General features: G+C 45.1%; 1 protein-coding gene across 1 annotated transcript in view; it reads left to right on the top strand.

The window, feature by feature from the left end:
* Positions 1–6,446, top strand: part of LOC124718683 — a 118,046-nt gene extending 111,600 nt beyond the window's left edge. Inside the window, exon 2 of the mRNA XM_047244307.1 lies at positions 5,997–6,446. Coding sequence (XP_047100263.1) covers positions 5,997–6,446 — 450 coding nt within the window. The remainder of the gene's footprint in view (positions 1–5,996) is intronic.
* The last annotated feature ends 7,497 nt before the right edge of the window (positions 6,447–13,943 follow it).

The raw sequence follows: 13,943 nt of genomic DNA, 5'->3' as shown, positions 1-13,943 counted from the left end.
ACTCATGTGGATCACCTCGCACTTTTCGTTATTTAGCGTGGACTGCCACCTGCCACACCATACAGCAATCTTCTAAATCGCTTAGAAACTGATACTGGTCTTCGGATGAGCTTACTAGACGGTAAATTACAGCATCATCTGCGAACAACCTAAGAGAACTGCTCAGATTGACACCCAGGTCATTTATATAGATCAGGAACAGCGGAGGTCCCAGGACACTTCCCTGGGGAACACCTGATATCACTTCAGTTTTACTCGATGATTTGCTGTCTATTACTACGAACTGCGACCTTCCTGACAGGAAATCACGAATCCAGTTGCACAACTGAGACGATACCCCATAGGCCCGCAGCTTGATTAGAAGTCACTTGTGAGGAACGGTGTCAAAAGCTTTCCGGAAATCTAGAAATACGGAATCAACTTGAGATCCCCTGTCGATAGCGACAGGGACAAACTGTTCATCGACGGTACTATCGGGACGTGTTGCGATGCCTGCGATAAAATGTGAGAAGGAGACGGCCTGAAATGTGGCGAGACAATTCATGGCTTTTGCATCACGATAACGCACCCGCACGTCCATTTCTGTTGGTGCGTGACTATTCCACAAAAACCGAAATCACTGTGCTGCCACTTCCTTCGTACTCACGCCGGCGGACTTTTTATTTCCAATGTTGGAAACTCCGTTGAAACGAAGATGATTTGCAACGATAAACGAGATAAAAGAAAATTCGCAGACGGCGCTTCGTGCGATCCAGGAAAGACTCGTACCAAGACTGCTTCTGGAAGTGGAAACGGCGTTCTATCAGATCACCGAAAATGGCCCAAATACCAGTTGAAGAGATGGAGTTACTACGGCTGCACGCTCGAAATCTAATGGATCATTTAACTCTTGTTTTTGGTTGTCTCTTATGTTTAATCTTATACTTGATGTTACCGTTCTCATGTAGATAACGGTTTATCTTAAGCTGTCCGTCCCGATAGCTGAGTGGTCAGCCTGACGCATTGCCGGGGTTCGATTCCCGGCTGGGTAGGGGATTTTCTCCGCTCAGAGACTGGGTGTTGTGTTGTCTTCATCATCATTTCATCCCCATCCGGCACGCAGGTCGCCCAATGTGGCGTCGAATGTAATAAGACCTGCCCCGCAAGGGGCCTCCCGGCCAATGACGCCAAACGCTCATTTCCATTTCATCTTAAGCTGCCTGTGAGAACAGTCCTTTATTCCACACCATTGTAGTATCTGACGATACAGGGAAGGATTCAAAAAACTGTCTAAGAGCTAGCTGACGGCCAGGCAGAGAGAGAGAGAGAGAGAGAGAGAGAGAGAGAGAGAGAGAGAGAGAGAGAGAAAGAGGTCTATTAGTACTGAAATAGAACGATTCGCGAGAAGCAGCAGCGGTTGTTTGCGTCAGCGCTATGTTGACTGCGGACAGACTCAAACATTTGTCGGCTGCACAGCGTCCCATTAGCCGGCAACCTACGGCTTTTATGCGCCGCCCTGCAGAGTTTCATATGGCCACGCCGGTTTCTGTCTGCAACGCTATGAACATCAGCAGACCCGAGAGAGACAGAAATGTGAGTGCACCAGCAGCTAAGCAAACAAGCACTACTCATAATCCCGCTTCTCTATTACAGCATATTACCGTCTACTAACATTCCACTACGTATTCAGTTCCGTATGACACTCCGTGTTCGTTCTACGCACTGAATGTAGACATAGCTTTTTGAGTGCTACATTAAGCAGACGTTGTTGCTTATATGTTTCGCACGTTGTGTGCGTACAAAAGTTAAACGGTTATTTATTGCCTTTTGGTGAATTTACCACGCTAACAGCTCACGTTACGTAAGTGGTGCAACTGATTGAAACAAACTCGGCAAGTATATACAAACGACACAGTAGCTGATAACAGTTACCGTAACAGACAAGAATCACAATTCATTTATGTTATTGAAGAACATAAAGACAAAGAACAGAACAGATAAACGAGTTTGCGACAGTACCTTCTGTTTATACAATAACTGGCAATAGATATAAATTAAACTCTATGTGTTATATTAGAACAAATAAGCCCTCTCTTGTTGCAAACCTTGTTCACAGTACGAGCAGCCCTTAGCGGCTCGCCATCTCACAACTATTCATGACGTCGCCTTTCCGGCTTAGATGTTTTTTAATATGTGCCTTAAGTACTGCATCTTTTCCAGTCAGTACAAACTTTAATTTTACTAATGTATTATATACCTAATGTGTTTTAGAACAGTTAGTCTAATTCTGAAGACGACGCTCATGGTAGCGTCACCGAGGACTTATTTGTTGTAATATAATTCTGACACGGTCACTGAACATTAGCAGCTATGTTCAAAGTTTTAAACACTACGTGGTTGTCGCCTGACAACGACTATTCGCCGAATGGGTGAAAATTTGTTTTTGGAATGGCACTGGAAAAATACGGAGAGGACAAGCAGGTATCGCATGGTACAGAAGCTATCGACGACAGTACATAATTGTACCTTACACGGCGATTCAGCTAAGCTGTTCGGATCAGAAATTTCCTAAACCATTTAACACAAAGTAATTCTGTTTTCATCCTTACTAAATGACGTATAGTCTTTCATACCTATATTAATTACCGAGATATCCCTGTCAACTTCGCCTTTTTCAGTTGGAGCTATCGTTATTTCTGCTGCTGTCCGAAGTTCTAAATATTGTAATTACTCCGACATCTGTAATCGGATTTGCAGAGTGAAACGCCGTTGGATTCATCCCTTTTAGACTAGCAGCGGAAATTACCATAATTGGCTCTGAGCACTATGGGACTTAACTTCTGAGGTCATCAGTCCCCTAGAACTAAGAACTACTTAAACCTAACTAACCTAAGGACATCACAGACATCCATGCCCGAGGCAGGATTCGAACCTGCGACCGTAGAGGTCGCGCGGTTCCAGACTGTAGCGCCTAGAACCGCTCGGCCACTCCGGCCGGCTTACCATAATTCCATTTTAAGAAGCGAAGTTGGTAGCTACGAAAACAGACTATATGTCGTTTGGTGACATCTGTCACATCTTGGCGAAAAAAGAATTACGGTGTCTTAAACAGTTCCGGAAATATTTTAGGTGAACGGCTTAGCTGAGCAGCGTGTATGTGCAGGCTAAGAATTATGCGAAAGTCCCTGACTATTTTAAAGTTAGTTGGTTTTTTTTATGGGAGGGTATGATGCTGGCGGCAAATTGGAGTCTCAATTCGCTTAATCTCTTGCCTAGAGTGATTTGCTGATAGCGATAGCGGTGGAGCCTGTACCCCTAGAGGGCGTGTCCCCAGGTGGCGGATAGGGGCATGTCTCCCAGATAGAGGTGGTAGGAGGGAAATGAAATACCTCCCGCGGACTAACAGGAAAACTGCCGTCCTGCAGTCGGATGTTGGCTCATCAAGGACTACGTCCACAGCTTAAAACTGTGGATCGGTGACAGACCCTCGTAACAAGCCGGCCGATACACTTCCGTCACATCATTGTAGCTCAATGTCGAGTTTTGCATCACGTCGGTTCCGAGAGTACCGGAACCTGTACAGGAAACTGGAATAGATATCAACATAATCATCATTCCCACCGTTTTTATTGCTCATGAAAGCCACACATAGCATGTTGTACCACTATACAGCGAGACCATCCGAGGTGTTGATCCAGTACCTCTAATACCCAGTAGCACGTCCTCTTGCATTGATGCGTGCCTGTATTCGTCGGGGCATTCTATCCACAAGGCACTGTTGGTCCAGGGGATTGTCCCACTCCTCAACGGCAATTTGGCGTAGATCCCTCAGAGTGGGTGGTGGGTCACGTCATCCATAAACAGGTCTTTTCAAACTATCCCAGACATGTTCAATAGAGCTCATGTCTGGAGAACGTGCTGGCCACTAGTTGAGCGATGTCGTCATCCTGAAGGAAGTCATTCACAAGATGTGCAAGATGGGGGCGCGAATTGTCCATGAAGACTAATGCCTCGCCAATATGCTGCCGATATGGTTGCACTATCGGTCGGAGGATGGCATTCACGTATCGTGCAGCCAATACGGCGGCTTCCATGACCACCAGAAGCATACTTCGGCCCCACATAATACCACCCCAAAACAGCGTGGAACCTCCACCTTGCTGCATTCGCTGGACAGTGTGTCTAGGCGTCGAGCCTGACCGGGTTGCCTCCAAACACGTCTCCGACTATTGTCTGGTTGAAAACATATGCGACACTCTCCGGTGAAGAGAACGTGATGTCAATCCTGAGCGGTCCATTCGGCATGTTGATGGGCCCCATTGTACCGTGCTGCATGGTGTCGTGGTTGCAAAGATTCACCTCGCCATTGATATCGAGAGTGAAGTTGTGCATCACGTAGCCTATTGCACACAGTTTGAGTCGTATCATGACGTCTTGTGGCTCCAGGTAAAGCATTATTCAAGACGGCGGCGTTGCTGCCAGGATTCCTCTGAGCCATAATCCGTAGGTAGCGGTCATTCCTTGGGCAGCGTGAGCGAGGCATGTCATCGACAGTACCTGTCTCTCTGTATCTCCTCCATGTCCGAACAACATCGCTTTGGTTCAATCGGACGTGCCTGGACACTTCCCTTGTTGAGAGCCCTTCCTCGCAGAAAGTAACAATGCAGAGACGATCGAACCGCGGTATTGACTGTCTAGGGATGGTTGAACTATTGGCAACACGAGCCGTGTACCTCCTTCCTGGTGGAATGACGAACTGATTGGCTGTCGGACTCCCTCAGTCTAATAGGTGCTGCTCATGCATGGTAGCTTACATCTTTGAGTGGTTTTAGTGATATCTCTGAACAGTTGTGGAAACCAGGATGGTGCAGAACTTTTTTTGATATGTGTATAAAGGAATGGAAAAGCCCCCCCCCCCCCCCCACAGGCGACGCGCGATATCCAGGCTCGAATGGCGGGAGAAATGAGCAAGGGTTACCGACTTTTTCAGAGCGAGGTCGGCGAAACAAACGAGCTCTAGCAACAAAATTTGCCACTCTTAATGTCGGCTCTATGACAGGAAGAACACGTGAAGTTGGTTGGTTGGTTGGTTTGTTTGGGTTATAAATAAACCAAACTAAGGGGTCATCAGTCCCTTTTGCTGACGCAAGCGACGCTCAAGGTACAGAAACACCCAACACCACACCTAAACACGTGAAGTAGCGGCAGCTAATGCTTGCGTAAAATTGACGTCTACACAGTGAAGGAAACCAGGTGGAGCGGAGCAAAATCACGAGATACCGGTGATGGATATAAAATCATCTATAATGGCAGCCCAGAATCAGTCACTGGAGTTGGGATAATTGTTAGCTGGAAATTTATGGACTCTGTTGCAGTAGTAGTGCGATCTGACGAGCGTTTGATGAAAGTTGTCTTGGCTATGGACGAGAGGAACATCCATATATTCTCGTGTAACGCTCCGCAAACAGGCTGCACGCAAAAGACGAAAGATGATATCTTAGAAGTGCCACCTGAAGATACTCTCGTCGCATCTTGTGCTCTCAATGGTCATGTTGGTTCAAATGGATACCGATGCCGTGGTAGTAATGGGGCTGGACATAGAAATGTAGATGGGGAGAGCATATTGAACTTTGCAGAAACACACGAACTTATCATCACGAACACCTACTTCAAGAAGAGGATGTCCCACCTTTGGAATTACTACAGTGGTAACAACATTAGCCAGATAGACTTCAGTCTTGTACGGCGACGCGACCTAAACTTCGTTTAGGATGCAAAAACTATTCCATACGAAACTGTTGCCACACAACACCGCCCGCTAGTTGTCAAATTGCGCATCAAACCTCCAAATCAAAGGAAGAGAGAATGCAACGGCCCAGTGCGTACTAAATGGTTGCGACTCAGAGAAGCAGAAAGAGACATTATTTCATCCATCACTCTTACCCCTATTACTGACGTAGGAACAACATGGGATGCCCTGAAAGACCGTGTCATAACAGCGGCTCACGAAAAATTAGGCACCACAAAACAAGGCCGACGTAAAATCGACTGGACAGGAGGTGAAGAAGGTTGTACACTTTAAAAAGCAGCTATACCAAAAGTTGCTCGCCTGTAAGACAGATGAAAACTGGAAGGATTACCGAGAAGCTAGGAATGCAGCAAAGAAGGCAGTTGCGGCAGCCAAATCAGCCCACTTCAGCCAAGTCTCCCATAAACTAGAAACTCCTACCGGAGAACGAGAAATTTATCGACTGGCGAAGCAGCGCAATAAACAAGCTGCAGACATTGAAAAATTCTGTGGAAACAATGATGAAGAAGGCAAACTTATCATCAACAGCAAGAAAGTAGCAGAGCGATGGAGGAAATACTTTGAGGAAGTCTGCAATGAGGAGTTTCCACATTCTCCAGTTCCAGTGTTAACTCCAGTAGATGGACCCATTGCACCGGTCACCAAGGATGAAGTCTAAGCATTATGAAAAATGGAAAGGCAAGGCGGCCAGATGATCTTCCTGCAGACATCTGGAAATCAAAACACTGGGACTAAGCCGAATGGTTGACGGATTACTTTAATAAGATCGTTGAGGAGGGGAAGATTCCAGCTGACTGGACACGTAGCATAACAGTTCCAATTTGGAAGCAGAAGGGAAGTCGAACAACTACTGCCTAATACGCCTTTTGTATTCGAGCGCATCACCGATAAAAGGATCCGACATACTCTCTCCGTCCATGAATCAACGTGGATTCCTGAAGGCCTGTGCGACGACAGATGCTATCCATGCTGCTCGCCTGCTTATCGAAAAGCGCCGTGAGAAGTCAAAACATCTACACTTTAACTTTCTCGACCTCGAAAAGGCCTTTGACCGAGTGCCACACGAGTTAATGTGGCTTGCTCTACGAGAGCATGAAGTACCTGAAGAGCTCGTTGGGTGGTTTTTTTTGTGGTTTTAGGGCGCACAACTTCAATGGTAATTAGCGCCCAGACTACGTTAGGAATGCACCGCGAGGCACAAGTTTAAAACAGCAACTAAAAGGGAAAACACGATAAAAGACAGACTGACAGGCATAGGATTAAAAAAACAGCGTAATCAAATGTCCTTAGAGAGGTTTGTCAAGTTGATAAAACGAAGAACGCGAGCAGCTGCTCGTGGGTCATCCGCTAAAATGGCATCTAGAGTACATGGCAGGCCAAGATCAAGACGCAGTGTGTTAAAATCCGGACAGGACGTTAAAATGTGGCGGACCGTCAGCAATTGCCCACATGGGCAGAACGGCGCCGGCGCAGCCGTCAGCAGATGGCGATGGCTGAACCGGCAGTGTCCAATTCGTAACCGGGCTAAAACGACCTCCTCCCGCCGAGAAGGGCGTGAGGAGGACGGCCAAGCCGCGGGAAGAGGTTTCGAGGCCCTAAGCTTGTTGTCCGTAAGTGCAGCCCAATCGGCATGCCACAGCGATAAAATGCGCCGACAAATGACCCTGCTACAACAAGAAGCTGTCCGAGGCTGGAGGACCGCAGCCTTGGCCGCGGCATCTGCAACTTCGTTCCCAGGGATACCGACATGGCCAGGAACCCACATAAAGCTAACCGGAGAACCGTCGTCCACAAGCTGCTGAAGAGAGCGTTGGATCCGGTGCACGAAAGGGTGAACCTGATACGGCTCGTTGGGTTGGTCAGACTGCTGTACCAGAACACGAAGAGCAGGACACAGTCAGCTGCCGGACTATCTGACAACTTCCCTATTACCGTGGGAGTTCATCGGGGCTCTGCTCTCTCACCGCTCCAATTTATCACTGTCATGGATACCCTCAGAAGAAACCCGCAGATCACCCTGGACGTTACTGTATGCTGATGATGTGCTACTGGCCAGTGAAGATAAGAATGGCCTACTACTTCAAGTCTAAGCATGGAATGACCGCCTTGCAGATTTAGGAATACGGCTTAGTGTTTGAAAATATATTACTTTTCCAAAGATTTAGATGATTCTGTAACCATCAGAATCAAAGGTATTGACTTCCCGATAGCAAAGACTTAAGTACCTGGGCTCTACAATTGCTGCCGATGGAAATCTCAGTGCAGAAATCTCCAACCGGCTTAGCAGCGCGTGGCTCAAATGGCGTTCCGTTACTGGAGTACTATGCGACAAGAAAATTCCAAACAAGCTCAAATCAAAAGTATAGCGAACGGTAACCCCTCCAATTTCACTGTATGGGGCTGAATGCTGCCCTTCAACAAAGGAAGTAGAGCAAAGACTTGCTGTTACTCAGACGAAAATGCTTAGGTGGTCATCGGGATTAACATTGCATGACCACGTCACAAATAATGAAGTTCGCACGATATACGGTGTTGTACCAGTAGTAGACAAAACGAGAGAAAGCCGCCTATGTTAGTACGGGCATGTCCTTAGAGCAGACGAGGTAACAATGGCAAAGACTAGTTTCAACCTAAATGTAAATGGGAAACGGCCAGCAGGACGATCAAGGCAGCGATGGCTTGACACCCTGCGTGAAGACCTCGGGCCTTCTCTCTATTCAGGCACAGGGTCGCAAGAAGTGGCGACAAGCCATACAGCGGACCCCGCCACCACGCAGGACAACCGCTAAGGAAGAGGAGTTGGAAGAAGAAGAAGACAGCGCGGACGTGAAAAGACTACGTAATTTATTTATTGCTTACTTAGTCTGACCACATTAGGGCCTTAAGGCTCTCTCTTACATCTGACCAGCAACAACAAATACCAAAGATATTATAAAAGCATTGACAGGAATATAATAATTATAATAATAGACACTAATGATAATATTTTTATAATTATAGTAGTTGACACTAACAAATAATATAAACGGTAACAATAGTAAAGGGAGTAATACAGATCAGTTTAGTACATTTGGGGACCTGGTTAATATTATAGAAGCGGAAGGGATAAAGAAAGAAGACAAGATTTGAATGACAGTGACTGTTAGGAAAAAGTTGTTGACTGAAAAAATACAAGGCTGGCAAGCAAAAAAGTGCTCTTCTACCAGGATAATGCTCCATCCCACAGACCAGACATCAATGATAACAATGGCGAAAGTGCATGAATTGGGCTTTGAACTGGATCTTCATCCATCCTATTCACCACATTTACCCCGAAGCGGCTTATTGCTGTTTCGTAACTTGAAACTTTGCTTTGCAGGAGGAAATTTTCATCTAACGAAGAAATGACAGTTGGAGTCAACGAGCATTTTGCAGAATTTGACAGAATAGATTTTTCCGATAGGATGAAAAAGCTGGAGGATTGTTGAAACAAGTGTATGTCCCTGAAAGGAGACCGTCGAGAAGTTAGGTGGATTGTATACGAAACGAACATTTTTCTTGCCCTTTTACCACAATGATGGAACCACCCTCGTGTATGTGTACGCAATGATAGATCAAGCGTTGTGTGTAGCGACTTCACACTTCTAGGATCTTGTTCTCCTCTAAGCATCTAGCACTGCAGCGATTTGGGCTCGCGTGGTATCGCAATGGGCAGCCGAAAATGATGCGGTCGGCGTCATTCTACGCGCCACAGTCACATAAGAGGCGAATAAATCAGTTGCACCTAAAACAGGTGCAGTCTGAACCGTCCGTGGTTGAAGTGGAGGTGGGACATGGTAACCAGAAACTTTCTGTGGTACATACCAAGAGAGTACCAAGGTCGTGCAGGGTGTGATAGTGATGCTGAATACCTTCCTTTTGGTTGATACGATAGATGCCACTTATTGTTCGACAAGGTTCTGATCTACTGTCGCACGTCTTGCAGTAGGTCTGCATAAGGAACATGCTGGTACGCCTTTGTCCCATGGTGCATGGCTCTCTTAGCAAAAGAATCGACAATTCCCTGCCGTAATTTTCTAGTTACGACGCTGTAGCGCTGAAATACAGTTTGTGATCTGGTACGCCAAGTAATTGTTTGTATTGATTCATTCGCGAGGTGCACCAGGTACACATTTCGTGGCAGTCCTTAGCGCACTAGCATGAACAGAGTGTTCATCCATGTTCTATATATCTGACCTTAACCATCTACTGCATCATATGAACGTTGTTGTAACAATAGGAATAAATTTTCGAGAAAGAAAAAAACCAAATGAACAGAACGCTTACTCTCCATATCCCAGACATCTCAATGGGGTGGGATGTAGGAATACACTGCTCTGTGAATGCGGAGCATGTTCCACTGGTCATTTTGTACTCTGGCTCCCTGACTTTTAGGAACATCCTGGACCTAGGTAGTTTGATCGGGATCTTGGAACAACTGTAGAAAGACCACATCTATATACTAGAATTAATATTATCGCTTGCCATATTTTAAAGAGTAGCTACTACACTTCGCTCAAGACTAAACCTGGAATAACCAATAGATTCCAATAAATCAATTCAGAAGATCTACATCTATGTGATTAGTCTGCTATTCACAATAAAGTGCTTGGCAGAGGGTTCAATGAACCACCTTCAAGCTGCCTCTCTACCGTTTCACTCCAGAAGGGCACGCAGGAAAAACGAGCACATAAATTTTTCTGTGCGAGCCCTGAGTTATTTTATCGTGATGATCATTTATCCCTCTGTAGGGGAGGGGGGGGGGGACACAGAACGTTTTCGCAATCGGAGGAGAAAACTGGTGATTGAAATTTCATGAGAAGATCCCGTCGCAACGAAAAACGCCTTTGTTTTAATGATTGACACTAATTCACGTATCATGTCTGTGACACTATCTCCTCTATTTCGCGATAATACAAAACGAGCTGCCCTTCTTTGTACTTTTTCGGTGTCATCCGTCAGTCCCAGCTGATACGGATCCCACATCACACAGCAATACTCCAGAATAGGGCGTACAAGCGTGGAGTAAGCAGTCTCTTTAGTGGACCTGTTGCACCTTCTAAGTGTTCTGCCAATGAATCGCAGTCTTTGGTTGGCTCTACCCATGACATTGTCTATGCCATCGTTCCAATTTAGGTTATTTGTAATTGTATTCCCTAAGTATTTAGTTGAATTTACAGCCTTCAGATTTCGGTGACTTCTCACGTAATCGAAATTTAGCGGATTTCTTTTTGTACTCATCTAAATAACTTCACACTTTTCGTTATTCATGGTCAATTGTCATTTTTCGCACCATACAGATATCTTATCTAAATCATTTTGCAATTCTTTTTGGTCATATTATGACTTTACAAGACGGTAAATGTCAGCACCATCTGCAAAAACAATCTAACACGGCTACTCAGATTGTCTCTTATGTCGTTAATATAGATCAGGAACAATAGAGGGCCTATTACAGTTCCTTGGGGAACGCTGGATATTATTTCTGTTTTACTCGATGACTTTCCGTCTATTACGACGAACTGTGTCCTTTCTGACACGAAATCAAGAATCCAGTCGCACAACTGAGGTGATATTCCATGGGCACGCAGTTTGGTTAGAAGACTGCTTTTGAGGAACGTTGTCGAAAGCCTTCTGGAAATCTAAAAATATGGAATCCATTTGACATCACTTACCGATAGCACCCATTACTTCATGAATATAAAGAGCTAGTTGTGTTGCACAAGAACGATATTTTCTGAATCTGTGCTGACTACGTGTCAATAAATCGTTTTCTTCAAGGTACTTCATAATGTTCGAATACAGTATATGTTCCAAAACCCTACTGCAAATGGTAAGTAGTATCACTTCCAAAGCAGTAATACACTAACCAGAATTGGAATTTATAGATGTAGAGTAAAATGATACTGATGAGCAGCCACATGGGAAAGCATGTACTCTAATCTTGGCAACGCAAGTATATATCGATTGCGGTCATGTAGAGCAGGGGTAGTCAACCATTTTCACCTACTGCCCTCTTTTCTATCTCTGATAGCAGTAAATTTCTTTTAACCGCCCACCGATTCCACAGTAATCGTGATTTGAGAAGTATGGAACTAACTGTGCTTTATCTAGTTTATAAAGCAGAGTTACATTAAGTTAAAGCATATATTAATAGTTTGTTCCGAAATACTTTATCTTCAAATTTTTATGTAAAGCTATGAAAATGGTTTTTTAAACCCATTACGCCTGCCGCCCACCAAGAAAGCTGGAACGCCCGCTACTGGGTGGTAGGGACTAGGATATATACACACGGTATGTGTAGTTACATTTATTTCTATCTTGGTAGACCCTGAGCGAGGTAAACAGTTATTTGCAGGAACCTTAAGCAATGATTCAAAATGGTTCAAATAGCTCCGAGCACTATGGAACTTAACATCTGAGGTCATCAATCCCCTAGAACTTAGAACTACTTAAACCTAAGGACATCACACACATCCATGCCCGAGGCAGGATTCGAACCTGCGACCGTAGCGGTCGCGCAGTTCCAGACTAAAGCGCCTAGAACCGCTCGGCCACACCGGCCGGCAAGCGATGATTCAAAGTGAAAGTCATTTAGTTTGCTACATATATCTCATTTTTTACATTCTTTTGTTTCCTTCTTATTATTTATTAATCTATGCTATAAAATGAAGTCACTTGTACGCATGTGGTACGAAGCAATGTGAATGGCATTTGAATTGTGGAATAAACGACTTGCTTTAGCGTTTCAATGTCGAATGGCTAGAATTTATGGCAACATTCTGAGTTGGGCAGTACAGTGATTTTGTTCTTAATTCAAATCCCATACTTGCAGATTTTGGACAAAAACTGTTACGATGGGTAAAACTCTGGCTGCGTGATAGTTTAGATAGGACGGCCTTCACAATCGGCCCTTAATCTTTCGATACGGGCTAACCGCGTCAGACCAGGATGTTTACAGACCAGCCTACTCGCTCCAGTTGCTGTCCTTTTGTAGTCCTGCCAAGTATACAAACGTGACGCTGTGTTTCTTTGGACGACGTTGCAAATCACTCGCTGATAGGCCCCTTTCTAAAATCCGGTAGGGGAGGGATTTGAGGGGAGAGGAGGAGAAGGGAGTGCGTCCTGTGTAGTGCGTTCAGACCACAGTCACATAAAAAAGGCTACAACGCCCTGTCCGTCACTCAAGAGTGTTTCACATAACTGAGGACTGCAGTACATGGCGAACCACAACTCCGCCGATAAGCTTGCAGACGTTTTTCAGGGATACCTTCTGCGTATTTTGGTACAAGCAGAAGCTATATACGGTCTCCGGCGGGTGATTACAGAGTTGCAGCGTTTCGTTTGATTTCTTGCCCCGATCAGCTTGGCATCTGTACTGCACTGAAAGTATCGCACATCAGTGCAAATGTCGACGGTGTGCTCTGTGTCTTGTTTAGAAACAAACCTGTTCCAGCATTCACAGTACTTGGCAACAAACTCTTCGCCCTCAAGTTTGCGTTCAGTACTGTTTTGTACAATGTAAATATATAAAACTCCAACCAGTCTCTCTTTTGAAATATTTATTGGACGAACCGGTTTTCGAACCTTTTCAGGCTCATCTTCAGATGGTTTACAGGAGGTAGCACAGCTTTTTCAAAGCGTTATGCTGGATGCTGACTTGCGACAGTATGGGCGGCTTTTGTTGTTAATATCCATTTGCCTGTTTCCATTCTGATGGACAGTTGCTACCACATCACTCACTCCAACAGAATATGTATGAATATACACTGCAATAACAAAGATTTTCCAGCATCCAGCGTGTTCTATACAACTGTTGCTGTAAACGTTCAGGTCCTCATAACTCGGACTAAAAATTAAGTACTTTTTCGATTTTTTGCAACAGCTCTAAATGTTCTGAATCTGGTTATTGGTAACGACAAACACAGTAAGCATTTGATTAAGCGTTAATGCACAACAGCTACAGATCGAAAATTTTTTAACCCCTTTACAGTTGCCTCTACATCCCATCATGCAACTGTGCACTATCCCTCCCCCCCCCCCCCCCCCCCTCCAACTGGGTTTTCCGTGATTTGGCTAAATCATTTCAAGCAAATTCCTGGATGGTTCCTTTGAAACGACACGGTCGATTTCCTTC

This window comes from Schistocerca piceifrons, chromosome 10 (genome assembly GCF_021461385.2).
Source record: "Schistocerca piceifrons isolate TAMUIC-IGC-003096 chromosome 10, iqSchPice1.1, whole genome shotgun sequence".
Taxonomy (NCBI): domain Eukaryota; kingdom Metazoa; phylum Arthropoda; class Insecta; order Orthoptera; family Acrididae; genus Schistocerca; species Schistocerca piceifrons.
Note: the sequence above shows the minus strand (reverse complement) of the source record. Positions and strands in the feature narration are given on the sequence as shown.